Raw genomic sequence first — 22705 nt, 5'->3', positions numbered from 1 at the left:
TTCTCCTGCTGGACTTCCAACTGTCTACTGCCACCTCCTCCTGTCTCCTGCCAACTCCTCTGAACTTTGGGAATTCCCTTCCCTGTTCTTTTATAGCACTGTGTTAAATGAAGGTAAAAGGCCTTTTTTAAGCACCGTCACATACAGCACCCCATGGTCTTCTGTGGGAGAAAAACTTTTAAGCTTCAAACATTTAGAATATAGTCTGTCCATGGACCTAATATAATTTAAAAAACAAAGCAAATAAAACCAAAACAAAACAAATGACAAATGCAAAATGATTGCACTTGCGTGAGGTGGCTACAGTCTTCAGGAAATGAGAACAAGCGATGCGGGAGGGAAAGCTGTAGGAAAGGGTTCTAGGGGTAAGGTTCCAGCCTTGTAAGATTAGAACCTATAGGTCCATAGACAGCAAGCAGTGTGTATAGCTAACACTACAGTCTGTCACTTCCTGTGCTGAAGATTATGAATTGGATGAGGTTTTTAGAAACTTCAGTGCATAATACACTCATAACACCGTTGAATCTAGGTTTCTGAAGTTATGTAAACAAGGATATAGGTTCCTTATCTACAAAGTGAAAAGTGTGTGTCTACAGGCTTTTGAGTTTGAGCTGTAGTTCTCTGCTCAGCACAGACTAGACTTTGCATAGCGACTCGCTGCTGTTGTTGCGAGAGCAGCGAGACTAGAGGACGGTGGGTCTGACGCCGGTGGCCCGTGTGCCTCTCATGGTCCTCTCTGCAAGACCTTGAGAAGGCGCTACTGCAGCAGGATGGAGCCTGGGACACTAGCCAGCTATAAAATAGACTCGCATCACCAAACAAAATACTATCTCAATAAATATTTCAGGGCCTTGGTTTGTTGAGTGCTCGTTTATGAGATAGGAAGTCCTGGGTCAGTCCCCAGCGCTGCACTAGCTAGGGGTGGTGGCACACATCTGTGATCCCAGCATAAGGAAGCATAGGATAAGGTCTTCAAGATCAGCCCCTGCTCCCTGTGGAGCTCAAAGCTGTCTTGGGCTACATGGAACCCTGTCTCAAAAAAAAAAAAAAAAGAATTTTTGAACACTTGATTAATCATATATTCTTATACTAAACTTTAACACTTCATCCCATGTCACTTGAACAACAGTGTTTAACCATAGAACTTTCGTTTATTGCCAAAATAATTACATTGGCATTTGGCAGATGATCAGAACTGTAGGATTAGGTGAAGAAAAGCATCACATAGGAATTAAAGTTTCTGTGAGACCTTGCTGATGAGTGTAGTGGGTTAATCTTGACAGTTAAGAGTGGCGGCCCCGTTTCAGTGACATCTTTTCATTCAAAAAAAAAATTAGCTGAGACCATAAGCAGCAAGTAGAAGCCGATTTTCTAATCCTAGCATCTAAGCAGGCACGGGGCTCTGTTTCTTTAAGAAATTGACGCCCAGTGTTTGAAAGGGATAGATCTTAACTTCAAATAGTGCAAGGCTCTTGTTAATGTACTGCAGTTGTTAAATGTTAAGGTGCAAAGGAACGTAGAGCTTCAGACTCCCCCTTTGCATTGTGGGAGCTGACGTCATGCGTGTAACCCAACCGTGGCGAGGACCTTGTGCGCTCCTTCGCCACTGTGTCAGTTCCTTTGTTTTCCTGCCTCACCCCAGATAGACACCATATCTATCACTTTGTTAAGGAAAAAGACTGGGACGAGCTTATTAAATGCATCAAGCTGGAGGAAATCTCTGTGTTTGTATTCTATGACGACAGATGGTTTCCTGGGACCTTAGCAGTTGGTGCCGCTGCACGCAGGCATCCACTGCCTGGTCCGTGTGAGCAGTTCTGCCTCTACCACGCTTGGACGAGAAGTCCTGCAGGGAAGGAGAGAGCAGCGATAGACAGCATTTCCGGCCCGAGGGACAGGGTTAGGCTAAATGATTTTCAAGAGTCACTCGGCAGTAAATTGAGAGCCAGTTAGTTATTTTAGGGTTCAGCAGTGAGCAGGGATTTGGTTTGGATTTTATTTTTTAGTTTTTACTATTTCGGTTTGTTTTTTGTTATGAATTAGAGAAATGGCATCTGTTCTAATTGCAGAATCACAAGTAGAATCAAACAGAGCCGACAGCATCCCCTTTATCAGCTTAGCCTTGCTGTGTTTGCTTAGGCAAGAGAAGCACACATCAGGGGGTGCTCTGCATCCAGAAATTCCTCCAGGCCTTTTGTAGAGAAGGTGCCTATGTTTGCTAACCATGGGAGCCTTTCACCCTCTCAGCCCTCTCTTCCTGTGGGTTGACAGGTATGAACTAGGAAGCCTATGTTAGTTAAGAAAGTTTTGACTCTGAGTAGGACACGGACGACCTGGCTTTGCAGGCAGGGCGCGCTATTTCCCGTTCTCTGATTCTTTAGTTCATGGAGCCGTGCTCTCCCTGGTGTTAAGGGACCCACAGTTCCTGAAGAATGTTGTTGAGCTGAAGGAATGATTCTGTGGTGTCTGATATCTCACAAATGTCTAGGTGAGGGGCTTCATCATGGAGAAGGTGATTGTCCCTCACGCTGAACTTGGATCAGAAGGGAGAGACTGTTGAGGGCAGAGTCTACTTGCACTATTGGAGAGCAGCGCCAGTGCAGCAAAATGCCAAGCTAGAGTAATCTTGCAGGTCACAGTTAGCTCTTCCTTCTGGAACTGACAGTCTTTGCTGAAAGCCAGATTTCAGCGAGTTTATATCAATTAGATGTAATTGAACGATATTTTGAAATTATGATGATTTATACTAATTAGAGATTTCTTCCTACTTCTATATAAAATGGAAACAATTTAAAACTCACTTTAACTATCTAATATCAGTTGTTATACTTTAAAAAATATATATTTCACCAGAGCAAATAAAGAACAGAAGAACTAAATAAGGAAGTTAAAATGGGCAGTTGTGGTGGCACACACCTTTAATTCCAGCACTGGGGAGGCAGAGGCAGAAGGAATCTGTGTGTATTCCAGGCCAGCCAAGGATACATAGAGAATCCCTGTTTCAACACCCCCCCCAAAAAAAATTTAAAAAGAAAGAGAAAATTAGAAAATTAAAGTACTGATACTGAAAAGAAGTATAGCAATGCTGTTTTATTCTGTTTCAAGCTGAATTATCCAAAGATAGAAGAAGGGGAAGTGAGGTTTTTTAAGCACAGTCTCCAGCACACACCTGATCCCTAGATATCTTTTAACGTTCCTAAGAGCAGTGGTCACCGTGATTTTACTGACTGCCCAGTACCCACGTGGAAGTGTGGGTGAAGTTTTGGTCCCACACCTTCTGGGTAGCACACTCTCTTGTTTCCTTTTCCATCTAGATCTTAGTAAAGCTGTGCAGTTTCGTTTCTCCAGCGGAGGAGCTAGCCCAGAAGGATGACCTGCAGCTCTTGTTCAGTGCAATAACCTCTTGGTGCCCCCCCTATAACCTGCCCTGGAGGAAGAGCGCGGGGGAGGTCCTCACGACCATCTCCCGCCACGGGCTGAGTGTCAACGTGGTGAAGTATATTCACGGTGAGGAGCCTGTTGTCTTCCCACTTTCTCCTGTTATCTCTAAGTGTTCCAAAGTTTGGCCTTTATGTTAATGCATACATTTTGACAGGTCTAGTTTGGCTGAGGCAGAGAGATGTAATTCAAGGCCCACCCCAGCTGTGAAGTGAATTTTTGTTTTGTCTGGATAACTTAGTGAGATCCTTTCTCACAATGGAAAGGACAAACAGACTCCCTGTAGCCCAGCTTGACTTGACTAGTTTGTGGGAGAGCGTCTGTCCAGTCCCTAGGATTCCCAGATACACATGTACAGAAACTTACCAGGAGAAAAAAAATGATTTGTTGGGTCTTCCTAAGGCAAGGCATTTTCATAGGTTCTACATAATGGATATGAATTTAAAATTACTTCACTGTTGTGTGAATGTTAGTCTTAATTCAGTGTAGGTTATGCCATTGTCTCTATCCGTTCTCCTAGTGAAAAAAAAGCAAGTGTTTTCAAATGCTGTAGCTGCCAGTCCTTCTGAAGATATTTCATGAATTCACTGGTAATCTTTCTCATACAGAATAGATAGAAGAGGTAGATTTTTTTGTCTTCCTAATGTATACATAGTGTCATCTGGCCTTTGAGGAGCCGACGTGAAAGGCGATTCCTGCAGCCTCTCAAGTGTTTCTCTTACTTTGTATGGATGCCAGAAATGCTGAAGTGTCCTGAAATTCTCGAGTTAATATATGAAGCATATATGTGTGTGGGTGTATGTCTGTGTGTGCACGCGCATGCGTGTGTGTGTGTGTGTGTGTGTGTGTGTGCATGCGTGTGTGGCCTGACACCCCGTCCTGAACTAGCCATTGATGATGTCTTCCTTCTTCTCCCATGTTATTCTTAGCTTCTGTTGTAGGATGCTGAGGCCTCATAGTTGCTGATAGGATGTGACTGTAACATTTTATCCCTTTATTTATGAAAGTATTAAGTTGTTCTATATTTGCACATTGAATACTTGATAATTTCTTTCTTCTTTTTTTTAATCTTTGTATGAGTATTTATTAGTGTAAATGATCAAAAACTATTTGGCAGTGGGCAGTTATTTAGATTTTGTTTAATAATGGCATCAAAGTGTAGTAAGAACTGTGCTAGCATCAGCTGGTTCCCAACTGCTCCTGTGTTACACTTTGTTGCCGCTTAGGGCCCCTTCCCATGCATCTGAGGCCTCGTTTCCCCTTTAAAAAAAACAACCTTACCCAGTCCCGTGTCATATGTACGTTAGCACGTGATTCTTCCTTAAACCCCTTTTCTTAAGCGGTGGATATAGACAATTCATACTTAATTTTTTATCTTTACAGAAAAAGAATGTTTGTCTACGTGTGTGCAGAACATGCAGCAGTCCGACGACCTGTCTCCCCTGGAGATTGTCGAAATGTTCGCAGGGCTCTCGTGCTTCCTCAAAGACTCCAGCGGCGTCTCCCAAACTCTCCTGGATGACTTCCGGATATGGCAAGGATATAATTTCCTCTGTGACCTCTTGCTCAGGTAAACCCCACAGCTTGAGATTACATTTGACATGTCTGTGGAGACGGTGGGAGAGACGGTGGGATCGTCAGAAGAAACCAGGGAGCGCGTCCTGTTCGATGCGTTCTCGGGGTCTTGGTGTTGCTCTCCTGTTATTCCTGTTTTCCGCCCGAGAAGGGGATCCTGAGTGAGACAGCCAAAGGCAGTGCACAGCATGGCTGCGCTCTCCTGTAACCACAGAGGAGGCTGGACGGCTGCTTAGTGTGGCTCTCAAGTGTAAACTCTTCCTGCTTCATTATTGTCTTGCTTTTCTTCATCTTATACTACTTGCCAGTGTGTGTGGTGTGTGTTTGTGTATGAGAGACAAACTAAAAGTTTAAATTTTTGGTTTCATTTAATTCTCGAGATCTCATTCACGAGGACTGCATTTGCGTCAGTTGGTCCCGCCCTTTCTTCTATTCAGTCCTTCCACATCCCCTCACTTTTCTCAAGTTCATGGCCTTTTATTTTTAAGTTATTGTTACTTATATAGTTTCTGGTTATTTTTATTAAGTTTCTGGTTTATTATATTTTCAACATAGATTGAAACTGCACTTGTGTATATAAGATAGATTAGTCATTGCTAAATGTTGTGCCTCCCCACTGTCTCCAGTATTACACACAAAACTGGCTGGGTACATATGTTCTGGGAACTGTGGCCTTGTCCCCATTAGCTATCCTTGGATGCTCATTGTCTTTGGAACACTTGCTGTATCACAGAACAGCACTGTTTTGTGAATTTATTGTCTGCAAGGACTTTATTCTACTTACTGTTGGCTAATCGGTGACCCCAAGGAGGTATCCCCATCTGTAGGAGAAGGCATGTGAATGTCATCCCCGGATAGTAACTGGTGCATTTCTTTAGCTTGTAAGTTGATAAGCTGTCCCTTCATACCTTGAGGCTCCCACACAATCCAATCTTTTATCTGTGGTGAGAGTATAGGATTCTAAACATGGAGGAAGGACATTAGCGGATTAGCTGCTGAAGCCATGGTTGGCTGGAGTAACATCAGAAGCGTGGTTTTGGAGTAGAGTTCTGGGGGGCGTGTTTCATAGTCAGTGGGGGAGAAAGGGCTGTGCAGCTGTGAATATGGTGTAATAACAAGCAGATGAAGACTCCCTCCAGATGGACGCAATCGGAAAGGCCACAGAGGCACGCTCTAGTGGTGCCCTTGTAGCCACGTGGGCAGGCATCGCTTAGCTGACTCTGCATGCAGCTGGGGTGGAGAAGTGATTGGCGGGTGGAAGCACTTGGCGACCGAATAGGCGTGGACCTGATCACACACTTAGATTCATGACAATCCCAAACAATACTTGGAAAGCACAGGAGAACAGTGCATCCTGCCAGCTGAATCATTACACTGGCCGCATCCTTTCTCCTTTCCCAGTCGTAGGCATTTCCTGAGTCTATGTTGATGACAATTAGTAATTTCTATAATAAGGAAAGTTCCGGTGAGTCTTAGTCCTTATGAAAATGGGATTCTCTTGGGCTTTTTGTGCTGTCAGTTGGGCTACAGCAAGAGTCGTATCCTCATGACCTCAGACGGGCGCTCACCACCTCAGGCAGGGGCTCTTAGGAGTCAGGTCAGCTCCAAAGTTTGCTTTGCATTCTCAGAGCTTTGACTGACAGCGTCACCCCCACAAACCCATGCAGCATATATATATAACTCTAAGCATTCCCATAAATTTCATTTTTAAACATTGTGGAGAAAACTTACTAGGAGGAGTTATCTGAGGCAGGAGAATCACTGTTAGCTCAAGAGCGATCTGTCGTGTATACACACAGTGGACCCTAGTGATAAAATCATGCCATAATTATCTATGGCATGCAGAGCTTCAGGCCAGCAGGGCAGCAGAAGAAAACTGTCTTTTGAAAACAATAAATTAGAAAAAGGTTTGAAATGCTTTATGATGTAGCATAATACAATCTTTAGAATTTTTTAAAGAAATATGTATATGAGAAAAATGTAAATACTTTGTAATTACTTTATAAATTTACTTACATAGTCTGAAATTGACAAGTAATTCTATATTAAATATAAGAATATTAACAAAAGAAAAAAATGTTCTGAAATCAACCTTTTCTAGATTGGAACAAGCGAAAGAGGCAGAATGCAGAGATGCCTTGAAGGATCTGGTGAATCTGGTAACTTCCCTGACCACGTATGGGGTCAGTGAGCTCAAGCCAGCTGGTGTCACCACAGGGGCCCCCTTCTTGTTGCCTGGATTTACAGTACCTCAGCCTGCAGGCAAAGGTGAGTTCTTCCTGAGTGCCCAGAGTGGAGGAGGAGTGGATTTGTTTCTACTGGTGGATCCTGGTAGGAATTACCAGTGTGAAAGTGATTGCCGTTTTCCATTAAGTTCTCTGCCCGCAGTTGAGCTGCAGAAAAATTTCTCCCTCTTCAGTCTGAGGGACCAGGAGTTGAGAACAGTGTGGTAGCACTAAACCAGAGGCGTTCATCGGAAGATGCGTGCTTTTGAGCCCTGTCATCTGGGCCTCCTTTGAGTCTTGCTCCTGCATGTCCTCTGTGTGTGGCTGGAGGTTTGAGCACACACTATGCCTCACCTCTGCTGGGAGGGCTGCTAGGGACATAAGGAAAGCAGGAGGTATGAGTGTTCTGTATCTTTTAAGGTTGTGCAAACCCTAAGACAAAGAGGTCGCATTATTTCCTTTAGGTTAGAGAATAAGTTTTCATAGGCTACATTCTTCTAACATTTTGATCCTCATAATGGTGCGTTAAATGTTTAATTGGTTCTATTTATTTTTAATTAAATATTTGAACTTGAAGAAAAGTCAGGCCTCTCATGAAAACGGGATCTTGTCTTGGTAAATAGTGGATAGTGGTGAAGCTCATGCTGTGTTGGCACGGGATCGTTTACCCTGTGTGAAACGCCACACGACACCCACTTGTGTGCTTGTTTTCTATGTCAGGTCACAGTGTGAGGAACGTCCAGGCCTTTGCAGTTCTTCAGAATGCATTTTTAAAAGCAAAAACCAACTTCCTTGCCCAGATCATCCTTGACGCCATCACAAACATTTACATGGCTGACAATGCCAACTACTTCATCCTAGAGTCCCAGCACACCCTGTCCCAGTTTGCGGAGAAGATCGCCAAGCTCCCAGACGTGCAGAACAAATACTTTGAAATGCTGGAGTTTGTCGTTTTTAGCTTAAATTATATTCCTTGTAAAGAACTCATTAGCGTTAGTATCCTGTTGAAATCCAGCTCCTCTTACCACTGTAGCATCATTGCGATGAAAACCCTCCTGAAGTTTACAAGACACGACTACATCTTTAAAGACGTCTTCAGAGAGGTGGGCCTTCTGGAGGTCATGGTCAACCTTTTGCATAAGTATGCTGCCCTCTTGAAGGATCCAACTCAGGCGCTCAGTGAGCAAGGTAAACCCCCCGGTTGACATGCTGGGAGAGGGTCAGTGAGGCGCCACTGTTTCTCATTTGGTGGTTGATGTGATTGTGGTGTTAGGGTGCGGATTGCCCAACCTTAACTTCTTCTTCACCTTTTGTTAGGAAATTGGGCAAGGGGGCTAGAATTGATTTACAGTAGTGGGAGAGAGTTCAAAGTAAACATGCATGGTCTTCATGACTTGTGTTTATTGCTTTCTCTGGGAGATTTCTTTTTAAATTTCTGGAATAATTGAAATTGTTATTAATTACAATTAGTTAAATACAATTAAATGTGGGTATCTCAAAATATTTTCAGTCTAGAGAACAATTATATCTATTTAGTGGTTTCAGAAACTTGATATGCTTTTTTAATAAATAGCTAAAGTGCTGCTGTATCTAGCAGGTGACACGATTTAATTAAGAGTTAATACATGTTGAACGGACAACTGATTTATAAGCATCTTTTTGTATGATAATTCTATTGCCCTCACTGATTAGAATCCCCATGAGAAGGCCATATTTACTTTGTTTGGCATTTTCATTTTTAATATTTTTTACATAACTAACCTTCCCACATAAAATAAAAATCCGTTAATACTGATTTGTTTGGCATATTTTAGATAGGTGCTGGACACATGTTATTTTGAAGGGTATATTACTAGCATTTGTGTTAGTGGAGAAAGTAAATGTTAAAGGCAGAATGAAAGGAATTAATTATACAACTAAAACTGGCTCAAATAAAAAAGCAATTTTTGTGATTTAGACCTTTGAACCTATCTTCTAGGGGACTCAAGAAATAATAGTTCAGTTGAAGACCAAGAACACTTGGCTCTGTTGGTGATGGAGGCCTTGACCGTGCTCCTTCAAGGCTCGAACACAAATGCAGGTAACAGGAAAGCACAGCTCATGCTTCAGGAGTGGGTCTCCTGCTCTCCGGGTTCCTGTCATCCGGAGGAGAAACACTGGTTCAGTAATGGTACAGTCAAGCCCCCCAAAATGAGGCACCTTTGGCCTGCTAAAATACTGCCCCAGCAAAATCTTTACTGCTGTTATTGTCTGGAAATATATTTATTGCTTTTTATGGTATGCTTTCTGTTTGGCTTTTTTCTTTCTTTTCCCTTTTTAGTTATAGTATGTACTCTTCTTCAAGTGATTGCCTTATTTAAATTATTTCTGAAATACTTTTTCATAGCTGTGGTTCATAGTCGTAATAGAGCCTGATTTTAATCCCAGCACCCAAGAGGCAGAGGTAGGCAGATCTCTGTGAGTTTAAGGCTAGCCTGGTCTGCACAGAGATTAAAGGATACATAGTGAGGGCTGGAGAGATGGCTCCAGAGGTTATGAGTTAAATTCCCAGAAGCCACATGGTGGCTCACAACCATCTGTAATGAGATCTGGTGCCCTCTTCTGGCCTGCAGGGATATGTGTAGGAAGACCCCTGTATACCTAATTAATAAATCTTTTTTTAAAAAAAAGGATACATCATGAGACCCTGCCTCAAAGAAACCAAAATTCTAAGACAACTTGAGAGGACTAAGTGAGCTCAGGCTTGTGGGCAGGCTCACATCATGGAGCCCTTCTTAGGACATGTGCAAGAGCTCGAATTGGATTCTGGTTGTATGGGGAAGCCACATATCATGTAAAATGCGTGACTGTTGGTGGGAGCACAGAGAAACTCTACAGCCAGCGTATTTAAATGTAATGTGTCCCAGCCAACATACTAACTCACAGTGACGAAAAGATAATTCTTCCCCCAGGAGAATCACAGCCGCACTGAGAAAGGTGCAGTGCATAATTATATAAGTGATTGTTTAAATACAGTTTGGTAAGTGCTTAGACAAAGCTGAATAAATCTACTCGGTGACAGAAACTATGAGTCAGATGACATTTCCTGGGCACTGTAGGATCATTTGTCCATTGTAGAATGCTCAGTATGCTTATTGCTACTTAGATTAAGTTGACTGAGATACAGACACAATAAATAATGAAAAACAAAAATTTGTTAAGTTAGCTTTCGGTAGTGTCGTGTGGAGTTGTCCAGCCTAGGATCAGATCATTTTTTGCTGTTATAGAGTAGCTGCTTACCCAGTCACTGCCTTGGCACCTCCCAGGTACAGACATTTCTATGTGTTCTTTTGGTGTCTGTCTTTTCCTTTTTAGGAAAGATGTTTCTTCCCTTGTAATCTGAGGCTCTGTGCTGGGTCCACAGAAAGTATTCTTCAGCTGTTAGCCATGTGGAGTCTGATAGGCTCGGGATTTGTCCCCCTTCATGTACAAAGGACGTCACAAGTTCATGCCCTAAGTTTGGCTTCTTGTTGTTGTTTTAAAGACAAAGTCTTGTTGTTTGATAGCTCCAGCTCGCCTCGTATTCTCTGCCTCCCACTCCCAAGTGTAGGGCTTGAGCTCTAGGACCTCCCCATATCAGCCTGGATCCAGTGTCATGTCCAAAGTTCATGACCTCTTCATATCAGCCTGATCCAGTGTCATGTCTGAAGTTCATGCCCTCTCCATATTAGCCTGGAGCCAGTGTGATGTGTGAAGTTCATGCCCTCCCCATATAAGCCTGGATCCAGTGTCATGTCCGAAGTTCATGCCCTCCCCATATCAGCCTGGATCCAGTGTCATGTCCGAAGTTCATGCCCTCCCCATACCAGCCTGGATCCAGTGTCATGTCCGAAGTTCATGCCCTCCCCATACCAGCCTGGATCCAGTGTCATGTCTGAACTTCAGAACCTCCCCATATCAACCTGGATCAAGTGTTATGTCTGAAGTTCACGACCTCACACTGACTTCAAGGCTTTATAATTCCTATAGAGTTATCAAATGGAAAGCCACTTAAATTGAGGTGACAATGGTCACCAAGGTAAAATAAAAAAGCACTGTTAATTGACATATTTTCATTGAAACAAAAATCATAAGAAAATCCTAAGTTTCATGGGTAATCAAATATGTAAGCAGCAACAAGACTGATAAAATTAAAGTGGAACTATAAGGTATTTTATAAAGAAGGATTGCAGAACTACTTGTTAGAAATACAGATTGGTGATTTACATGATTGGTCTTTCTTTTTAAAGCCTGAGAGCAGGCAGCATTGATCTGAGAACGGGATCCTGAGTGAGTGGGAACACGGGCTGGGATACTGCCTGTGGACATGAACTCTGTGCTGTCTCTGACTAGCTGGGACTTAGGGTTAAATAGGCAGAGGGCAGGCTTTGGTGCAGTCCCCACAACTGGTGTTTTCTGTTGTAGATTTTTGGTTTTGGTTGTTGTGTTGCCGAATTTCCTCATTTGATGTCGTTCTTCTCCAGCACAGTGCTGTAAACCGCCTTCGGTGCACACCTGTATTACCTGGGCATTGTTTATCCAAACACCTGTCGGTGCTTGCTCTCAGTGTATGGTTTCTTGGTGCAAAGCTATAAAATTTTCAGATATTCTAGAAATGAACATGGTGACTGTATCAGGACATTAATCTTCCTCTAAGAAGTCTAGAAAATGTATATATGTATGTTTTCTTGACATTCCACAATGCAATTTTTATATTGTAGTATAAAAGATAAAATAGGTATGTCAGCTTTCCACACATTTCTTTAAGGTATTGTTCTCACAGAAGCAGTTGAATTTTAGTTCACCTGACTTACCCTGACTGCCTGACATTACTCCATGCTGTCCCTTTTCTCCCTACCTCAGGAATCTTCCGAGAGTTTGGCGGCGCACGATGTGCACACAATATAGTCAGGTACCCGCAGTGCCGGCAGCACGCCCTGATGACCATACAGCAGCTGGTGCTCTCTCCGAATGGGGACGACGACATGGGCACCCTCCTGGGGCTGATGCACTCAGCCCCACCCACAGAACTGCAGTTGAAGACCGACATCTTAAGGGTACATTTGATTAATACATGTCTGCTTTCTTACTATTAAATCTAAGGGTCCTTTTATATTAAATATACTTCTTTTCATCAAGGAAATTCTTTAAAGAGATTTATTATGTATTACTTTCTAAAATTATGTGTTCAAGTGTGTATCTGTGTATACGCCCTTGACTGGGTGCCAGTGAAGGCCATGGAGCTAGAGTTGGAGTCCGTTGTGAGAAGCCAGGGATTGAACTCAGGCCATTTGCAGAGCAGTACTCGCTCTTAACCACTGAGCCTACACAAGAGAAATGTTAAAAATCCAAAATAACGAAAGCTCCTCAGTTTATATATGCTAGGAGTTTGGGAAAGCGTGCTCACTCGTGCCTGTCGGTGCCTGTGGTCCTTCTGACTGGCCTTGGAGCAGTTATCCTGGCTCGTTAGAATCGTCTGAAGTCAGTAAAAACTAAACACATATGTGATCTATTCAGCTCCGGTCATCTGGTGCTACGCTTATGTACTGATGGGCAGAGGAGGAAAATAACGCAGCCTGCCCGTCCTTCCCCATGCATCCTTTCCGCCACACTAATTCCGCACAGGATTTCCGTACATGTATTTCCTCACAGTGCTGTAGTTACATTGCCATGTAAGGAAACTTTAGAACTCACTAAAATTAAACATTCTCCTTTTAATTTGTTTACATAGGAGTTCAGTGACTCTAGCAAGGTCGGTAGATAAGTGAAGACTATGAAGCGACACATGAAAGCATTTGTCTAAGTGCCAGAAAACTTGTGATTCCAGCAGCAGCTAGCGCCGTTTCCTGTGTGTAGATATTGTTCTGTACGTTCACATGCACCCACTCACATGAGCCTCTCCGCAGAGATGGATGCTGTTGGTGTCCCTGTGTCATTCTACCTAATTTGATTTATTTTATTGCAGTTCCTTGGCTTGCTGGCTAAACCTCTGCCCCAAGGCCCTCCCTGTGTCTATACACTGTCAACTGGAGCACAGCTTTATTAAACAGTCAGAAGTGGGAGTCTAGGGGGCCAGGGAGCCAAGGACAGAGCTAGCTGGTCTCGCACAATTGAGTATCAGCTTTAATCAAAAGAGACTTACTTGTTTTTGGCTAGAATTCTTGTTTCGCATTTCAGCAATATCTGCATAAGAACGAAGAGACATTGATATTTGTATGTTTGCATTAATTTATTGATCCACAATTTCTGAATATCATTTCTGTTGTAACAGGCGGGGTTCCTTAGGAAAATGGGGACTATACAGCTGAGGCAGATAAAGTAACAATGTGAGCCTAAATCGTTGTCTTTAGCCAAAAAGTGAGGGAGTGAGCAAAGCAGGGGACTGAATAAACAAAGGACAGAAACACAGCACCATGACAGGACAGTTCATGCTTGCTGTCAAGAGGTCACGGAGAACGTGATTTGCTTTGCTTTGCACTCTCCTGGCTACCGGTTTGCTAATCTCCAAGCCAGCACTGGTGGTCGAAGCGCCTGCGGCAGTGGACGGTGCGACGTGCTGTGATTTCAGGGCTAGCGCCTCAGTGCTGGGAAGCTGTGGGGAGGATGTGGGATCTCAACTTCAATTTCCATTTTCGCTGCATTCAAAGATGCTTCCCAGAGTCTCCAACTGTGCAGCCCACATGTCTGCTAATTTGCTCCGCAGTTCTTTATACACAGACTGAAATCCTATGGTCTTCATAATCCTGCTGACACACAAGTTGAATTATATATTATATACATAGTGAAGTTTTCTCTAATGAGCTTCTGGAATTTAGCTCTCATCATAGCTGTATTATTCGTGCTCTTTATCATATCTTGATTTGAGCAAGAAGTCGTCCTGGAACTTGAAAGTTTCCAATACTGATTGGACTATAAGATTGCCAGCAGGAGCTGCTCTGATGAAGTAGGAGGCAAAATGTCCTGAAATAATAACTCTTAGACTAAGAATTAGGCACCGTTTTCTAACTCTATCAAAGTTCTAACCAGCCATGAAATTTTTCTTAACTCTGAATTCACCTGTCGGCATCTATAAAACTGTGATCATGTTCTATGTAGAGGTTTTTACATAACATATAAAACTGTATGAGCCACACAGTGTAAGGGGCATCAGTTTCCGTTGTACCTTTCCCATGTTTAGATATGTTCAGATATAGAAGTGTTTTGCTGCCTATATGACTCAGAATAGTAGATACTTAGAATCTGAAATCATCTAGCATACCTAACCTCAGTGTTTGATAGACTATTTAGGGGCCATGCCCCAGGACTGTGACTGTACCCTCCACAGTGTACACTAACCTTGGTATGTAGTAGGCCATGTCCTGGGACTGTGACCATACACACCACAGTGTATACTCAGTATGTAGTAAGCCGTGTCCCGGGACTGTGACCATACACACCACAGTGTATACTCAGTATGCAGTAGGTTGTGTCCCAGGACTGTGACTGTATACTCTACAGTGTGCACTAACCTCGGTATGTAGTAGGCCGTGTCCCTTATTGAACACCACAGAAAGCTCTAGTAACTGGTGTGATAAAGCAGTTTACTGTCAGTGCCAGGACTGGGATCCATTTACTCTTCACGATAACTTTAAGATTTTTATAACATTGAAATTTCTTAACACGAGTTGTAATTTTTAAGAATAAATATAATTTACTAAACTTGACAATGTGGAAATGATATTGATACCAACATTTTTTAAATGGAAATTAATTCTTTGCAGAAGAATGGAAAGAATATACTATGTTTTTATGTTTTAGTAACATACACAGATAATTTTTTTAAGATAAGAAGTCATAGTATATACAATGAAACAAACTTTCATTGTTTCTGAAGCAGTGTGTCTCTGGAGGCTGGTTACATATAGCGTGTGTAAACTTTATCCTGTACTAGCCAGTAGCCTTTCCATTCTTTGGCTGCCCTTAGAAACATGTGAAATATTTTAAGTTGACTTTCTAAAACGTGATGACTGCTAAGATTAAAATGTGTCTGAACTCATGGTAGCCACTAGCCTGTTGTGTGATAAGAACTGAAACAGAAGGGAGCGAGCCCACTGTGTGTGTCCACAGGTGCCAGACACAGTTCAGGACAATACAATATCATGGTTTAGGTGCATTTGGGGAACTGGAATTTCTGGCTTTAAATCCTACCTTTGCTATTCATTTAATGTAGTATAGACTCTTTGATTTTTTTTTACTGTAGTCTTAATTTATCATCCAATAATAGTAGTAATATAGGTTGATCAGCCCTGTTTTGAAAATCCAAAATAATAATAAAAAAGTCCAAATTCTAAAACTTAAAAAACAAAAGTAGGGTTTGCCCACGTGTATCATGCATGCCTGTGTACCATGTGCATGCCTGTATCCATGGAGACCAGAAGAGGAAGGATGTCAGGTACCCTGGAACTAAGGCTACAGCCTGCTGTGAGCTCCCTGCTCAGGGTCTCTGCAGGAGCTGCCAGTGCTCGTGATTGTGGGATCATGACTCCAGGCTCAAAGTCTAGAACTTTCTGCTCCAATGCCCCATGTCAGAAATCCCCTAGAGTAGAGTTGTTTCATACATAAGATTATTTAAAATACTTCACTGTTCAGGCTATCTCTGTAAACTATATAGGAAACACAAACACATTTTTCTATTCAACATGGGCTCCCATGCCCAAGGTATATCATCGCAAATATACGGGTGTTCTGCAAACATTACACAGAATTCCTGGACCTAAGCCTTTTTAAGGAGAGACACTCACTTTACTTAACACACAGTACTGTTGAACAATTAAAGACTATAGGCTCTGAAGGAATTCGGTGCTTAGTGCCCCATGTAGTTAAATGGGACAGCACCTTTCTTTTTGGTCTTCAGGCTCTAATTTTATAGAGAGACTGTCTTACACTCGAAACGGTGTATATGAATCAAGGACCTCGGTTCTTGGCTGCCCTTACCTTTCCCATCCCTCCTGGACTAATCCCCCTTTTATCCTGTAGACAGTCCACGTTCTCATGGCCGTGTGATGTTAGATGGTGTGATTTACTTATTTCATACAATCATTCTGTTAAGAAGTTGAATTCATTGATAGTGTTATAAGTTAAACAAGGTAAGGCTTCTAGCCGTTGTTCGGATCCAGTCTTAGCCTATCAAGAAATATGTAACAGCATTACCTCAAATTGTATTCTGCCACATTGTCACTTGTCACAGCAAAACTTGAATGCTTTATACGACTATTTATTGGTCAAATGACAAAGACATTCATATCAAATATTCACAGAACGATGTTTGCCTTTGATATTCATGCATGGTAGTTTTTAGTTTTGTTTTTTATTTTGAATTCCAAATTAATTTCAGGTTACAACTTTTTTCTTTTCTCCTGCAGGCCCTCCTTTCAGTCCTTCGAGAAAGCCATCGCTCAAGAACAGTTTTTAGGAAAGTTGGAGGCTTTGTGTACATCACATCCTTGCTCGTGGCTATGGAGAGGTCCTTGAGCTGTCCTCCCAAGAACGGCTGGGAGAAGGTGAGCCAGAACCAAGTGTTTGAGCTCCTCCACACCGTGTTCTGCACGCTGACAGCAGCCCTGCGCTACGAGCCGGCCAACTCGCATTTCTTCAAGACAGAGATTCAGTATGAGAAGCTGGCAGATGCTGTGCGGTTTCTTGGCTGCTTCTCGGACCTTAGGAAAATAAGTGCCATGAATGTCTTCCCCTCCAACACGCAACCTTTCCAAAGACTGCTCGAGGAAGAAGCCACCTCAGCAGACTCCGTGGCGCCCACCCTGCGGCACTGCAGCAAGCTCTTCATCTATCTCTACAAAGTAGCCACCGATTCTTTTGACAGGTATGGGCCGTTCCACCTTCTGGTTGGCAGGGTGCACTCGGCACAAGGTCAGCCTTCAGGCCGGAGTTAACTGGAAGGGAAGGGAAAACTAATCCGTCTTCTGTTTACTTGAGGTCTGTCCTTCTACCCAGGACTGTCACTATTGCCCAGATGTAGAGTTTGCAGTGCAGAAACCAGTGTTTGCCAGTAAAGGAAAGTTCAGTTAGCTTCTGCTGCACATAATGGAACAGCTTCCCCGCCCCCCCCCCCCCGCTGTAATTAAAATTTCTTACTTGTTTTACATACCAACCAGTTTCCCCTCCCTTCTCTCTTCCTTTCTTCGCCTCTTTCCCCCATCCTCTCTCCTCTGTTCAGAAAGGGCAGGCCTCTCATGGGCAGAGGCAGGACTAAGTTCCTCACCGTGCATCAAGGCTGGGCGAAGCATCCCTGCGTGAGAATAGGTTCCAAAAAGCCAGCTCATGCTCCAGGGACAGGTCCTGATCCCACTGCTAGTGACCACACAAACAGACCAAGCTACACGACTGTCATCTACATGCAGAGGGCATAGGCCGGCCCCACGCAGGCTCCCTAGCCGTCTCTAATGAAACAGCTTCTGTAATGTTTCTCTCCTAGTGTGTCTATTGTTCTTTACTCTCGAGAAACACTAGGTGCATGTGGACGTGTTTGTCCTATTCATCAGCTGGAGAAATGGTTACTATAATGCCTGTGTCCAGGCTGCTGTCAGATAGCCTTTCCTACTTCCCATTTCACAGCCCTGGGAAAACGCCATGGCTCCCCAGGAGACACGTGGGTGTCTGGAGCCATCCCTGTCAAGAGGCCGTCAGAACTATTTCCTCACTCTCCCAGTGATGGAGACCTGCTGCACCCCAGGTCGCTGCACACCCCAGCACTGAGGCTCTAGCCCTGCATGATGCTTCTGCATCCTGGCCACCTGCTCGTTGATAGGGTACACACACAAATAGTTGCAGCGTGCACACACATTCTATCGTGGAGAAATCCAGGGTTCTGCACAGAAAGAGGCCGGCTCCTTCACCCAGCATCTTTACTTTCATGGTTTGACTGTGTTTTCAGTTGACATCCCACTAAAAATAGCATGGTCGTGTTCTGATTTCTCTAGTGTAAGCATTATCGTTTTTAATAGTTTCCAGTTTTCCTTCATATAATAAATGGGATTTTCCCATTTCAGCCCTAAACAGACCAAGCAACCAGGGATTCTCATGGATTTTGTCTATTTTGTTCATGGAATATTTACTTTTGAACATATATTGAGATGTTTCTTGCATCTTAATAATATTTCTTGGTTCCAAATAAGTTTGAAAATCCAGGTATTGTACTTAGTTTCTCATCTTGTTGTTAATCACTGACTTGCAGGAAGCAGCCTGCTGTGTGGCACTGAAGGCATGAGCTGTGGGAATGTGTAAACTATACTTCTCTTCTCTCTGCTACTGACCCCACTTAGTACCCCTTAGATTTAGTGGCGTCTGTTTAACAAGGTCCGTGTTAACACTGGGAGAAGCAGCCTCTGCCTCCAGCAGCTCTCCTCTTCCAATTGGCCCTGTGTTGTGCTCCTCATGGCCCTCCCTCCCGTAGAACGTGAAGATGTTTCTCATGAAACTGACCCTCCATCTCCTGTGATACTAACCAGCTGCTGGCCAGCAGCGCACGCTCCTAACCGCTAACCCCTGTCTGTTTTGTCATCTGTAGTCGTGCAGAACAGATCCCTCCCTGCCTGACAAGCGAGTCTTCTCTCCCCTCTCCTTGGGGAACACCAGCTTTGTCCAGGAAAAGGTACTGATCTCACACGAGAAGTCAATGTGGATTGCCGTGGGGTTTCCTGTGCTTGACTGTGTGTTTGCGCTCTGTAACCTGGGGTTCATGTTTTGTTTAGGCTTCCTTGGGGGGACTAAAAAAAAAATACATTTTAGGATTTTAGATTTTTAGTTTCCCTTCAGTATGTTGATGAAAGTAAAATGTGTTTAACCAATAATAGTATGTGGTATGTGTAGAATTTTTCATTCATCCCTATTAAGTAGTTTTCACTGTTATGATCTGGAGAGCAGGTGTACTTTCTATTAAGAACATTGTCCCTGGGCTGGGGGGATGGCTTGTGGGTAAAGTGCCTGTTGCACAAGTGTAATGGCCTGAGTTCAGATCCCCAGAAAGCTTGGAAAGCGGTGTCTGTAACCCCGGGGCTTAGAAGGGGTGATGTGAGGCAGTGAGAAGAGAATCTCCAGAAAGTCCATGGGCCAGCTAACTTGGCATACATGGTATGAACAAGAGACTCTGTCTCAAACCAGGAGCATGCAGGACTGGTACCTGAGGTGGTAATTTGACCTCCCCACAAGTCACGCAGGTTCCTGCTGTGTGCCTACATACACAAGCCACAAATGCCACCCTTCTTACACAGCAGGAAGCTGTGCATAGAGAAGCTTACCTAACAGCAAAAGTGCTTCTCCCAGACCACTTCTCTTCTCCCAGACCACTGTGCTTCTCCCAGACCACCTTGATTCTCCCAGGCCACTGCACTCCACAGCCCAGGCACTCTTGCTGACTCCTGGCCTCCCGCAGTGTACTCATGAACTGTTCCCCTAAAGAGAAATAATAACTGGGCTCATGCTTCTTTAAGTAGACTGCTCCCCCTTTCTTATCAGGTATTGTTGGGGACATTCTTGGTTTTACTGTTATTACAAAGTGAACAGCCCTCAAAGGAAACGTGTATTTTCTCAATCAGGTTGAAATATGAGGCTATAACAGAGAAAAGGCCAAGTTTTGAAAAAGGGAAGGAAAAAAACCCCTAAGATTTTACTTTCATATATCCCTTGAAAACGTGTAAGCTGGCCTTGTTCATTGCACATGAATTTTATGAATTAAAGGGGTGGGAGAACCAAATTCGCAAGTGATCAGTCAAGCACAGTTAAGATCCATTCAAGAGTCTGTGAACAGCCTGCACCTAGTCTGATCAGTCTGTGCCTTTGGCACCGTGCGCTTTCTCTTCTCTGTTGTCCTCATGGCTACCACAGTTCATTAGCTCATGTAAACATCTCCAATTGAGTTTTTTGAAAAACGAATCTGAGAATCTGTTATAGTATGCTTCTCATCCTAATGACAGTTGTTCAGACTACAAAACAAATATAATTATGGGTAATGGATCAAAAATATCACACATTCTGGTTTTTTTTTTCTGTGCCAGTAAATTCAATCAAACTCAGATTAAAATTTTGCTTTATATTGAATACATATGAGCTTTTTTCTTCTTATTCCATGAGCAATGTAGTCTAAGAACTATTTATAGTGTATGGGGCATGATGAATAACCTAGGTAAGAGAATGTGCCTAGATTACAGGCAGGCATGACCCCATTTCTGTGTGGAACTTGAACACGCGTGAGCTGGCTCACCATGGGTCTCGTTGTGATCCCCTGGGTTATGCAGGGCTGACCAAGTTCCTATAGAATACTCACTAGGGAAACAAGGGTACGTTTTATTTTATTTTTTGTTTTAGATTTTTGCTAGGGCTTGTATCCCATTACAATTAATCATGAATAGTTTTAAATAAATTTTGCATTTCAATATATTTGTGTCCTCAAATATCTTTTTCTTTTTTGTGTGATACTATGAGTAAATATGGCTTTGTTTGTGCATGCCAAATAATTTTCGTTTAAAGAGCTGATCTTAATTCAAGAGGACCTAAATTAGATACGTTTGAGTGAACTCAGTATAGCTTTCCATTGCAAAATGAATGTGATAAAAGACTTTTCCATTTGAACATTAGTGTGTTTATGATCTCAAAAAATTAATATTAGAGAAAGGATTATATTTATGAAGTATTATGAAAATTTTAATTTAGTATAAAATTACTAAAAGTTCTGATTTTAAAATGACCATATTATAAATGAAAAAGGCCTACAATTTGCTCTGTTCCAAAACAGTCCTTGTATGGATTCACTGAAACTCATGGAGTAGACATTGATAGTCTGAAAGAATAGACTTCTCTTTTAGAAGAAAACCCTGGAAGCACGTCTGTTACTTAGCTGGTGATTGACAAAGAGAAATGGCTCTGTGTAGGCTCTGGGTGACTTTCAGTTAGAAATGTGTTTTTACTGTGTGCAATGCAGCCATCTGTAGAGACGCGAGGGACTTAGGGGAAGCCGTCACTCACGCAGCGACCATGTCTGTGTGTGTTTTCTCCATCGGTCTTACAAACCAATGCCGCCTGGCACCATTCGTGCTGAAATCACGGTTGCCCCAGCCCCACTGCTTAGGACTAAGCATGGCCACTTAAGAAAAGCATTCTGTCACAGAGCTGCATGCCCCGCCCCCGTGCCTCCAGTTTCAGGTTGCCATGTAGGTCAGTTTGTCCCCTCCTGAGCTATAATCAAATAATACAGTATATTTATTCACACATCCAAGTATAGTCGTTTTGAAATTAGAATAGTGATGTAGTCACTGTATCTCCACAGCTCCTCAACAGATTACATCAGCTCATGGGCATCTCTTCCATTTAGCAGCCTGTGCTGGGTTCGCTGGCAAGAGAGAGAACAGTCTTGTTCCGTGTTTTCCTGACCTGTGGAACATCCGGACATTAAAGAACTTTGAACTTCTGATCTGTCTTAGATGAAAAACCTGGGGATTGTCTCTATTTTTAAAATAGGAAGAACTAGTTAGCCTCGTGTTTGGGGAAATAAAACTCGTGACTTATAACTTAAAAGAAATACTAGGGCAAAGTTTTAGTTGAGCAATGTTGAGAGTTAGGGAAACAAAATACACAATAATGAAAACAGTTACCCAGACCTGCGGGGGAGGGCTGCAGCCACTAGTTACTGTACAATGCCTGTGCCTTGAACTACCTAATAAACAGTTACACAGACCTGCGGGGGAGGGCTGCAGCCACTAGTTACTGTACAATACCTAATCCTATCCTGAGTGAGGTAAGCCAGACCCAAAAGGAGGAGCATGGGATGTACTCACTCATATTTGGTTTCTAACCATAAACAAAGGACATTGAGCCTATAGTTAGTGATCCTAGAGAAGCTAAATAAGGAGAACCCAAAGAAAAACATATAGGCATCCTCCTGAATATTAACCTTCATCAGGCGATGAAAGGAGACAGAGACAGACCCACATTGGAGCTGGGCGGACTTTGAGTATTTGACTGTGTATTACCAAAACAAGCTGACAAAACTTTATTGTATAGAAATTTAAGTTGGAGTCTTAAGTAGCAATTTCTAGTATTTAAAATTTATTACAACATTCATATTAGCTGATGTATGAAAAATTATTTTACTCCCTTTGCAAACAGTTGGGTCTTGCTTGTGTATTAACTATTTAATAAACTTACCATAATCCATAATTAAAGATTGGTCATATCTACTACTTGGTAAGAATTGGTGCTGTATTAACGGCCCTATAAAATGCAGCTAGAACTAAAAAATCATGTTTTAGGTTTTTAATAATGTTTACAATGTTTTCTGCTTATGACCATATTGTCATATAAGGGTTAGAATTTTGCTGCTGTAATATTTATCCATCTATGAAAAGTTTAATTTCTATGGACAAAAGGTATCTTTGGGTGTGGCTATGGTTTAAGTTCAA

The 22705-nt window shown here is 42.7% G+C and overlaps 1 protein-coding gene across 6 annotated transcripts in view; it reads left to right on the top strand.

Moving 5' to 3' along the window:
• Positions 1-22705, top strand: part of Wdfy3 (WD repeat and FYVE domain containing 3) — a 248977-nt gene that overhangs the window by 128776 nt on the left and 97496 nt on the right. For 5 of the 6 annotated variants that reach the window (XM_041642101.1, XM_041642098.1, XM_041642099.1 and 2 more), the window contains 8 exons: positions 3315-3507; positions 4822-5008; positions 7115-7281; positions 7959-8426; positions 9217-9318; positions 12120-12313; positions 16658-17115; positions 18820-18903. In XM_041642101.1, coding sequence (XP_041498035.1) covers positions 3315-3507; positions 4822-5008; positions 7115-7281; positions 7959-8426; positions 9217-9318; positions 12120-12313; positions 16658-17115; positions 18820-18903 — 1853 coding nt within the window. The remainder of the gene's footprint in view (positions 1-3314; positions 3508-4821; positions 5009-7114; positions 7282-7958; positions 8427-9216; positions 9319-12119; positions 12314-16657; positions 17116-18819; positions 18904-22705) is intronic. The other variant, XM_041642100.1, reaches the window with a different exon arrangement.

The sequence above is a fragment of the Microtus oregoni genome, unplaced genomic scaffold (assembly GCF_018167655.1).
Source record: "Microtus oregoni isolate MIOR12 unplaced genomic scaffold, Mior012 000072F_ref0000427, whole genome shotgun sequence".
NCBI classification, from domain to species: domain Eukaryota; kingdom Metazoa; phylum Chordata; class Mammalia; order Rodentia; family Cricetidae; genus Microtus; species Microtus oregoni.
The sequence above is the reverse complement of the archived record's forward strand: the minus strand, read 5'-3'. Positions and strand labels throughout refer to the sequence as shown.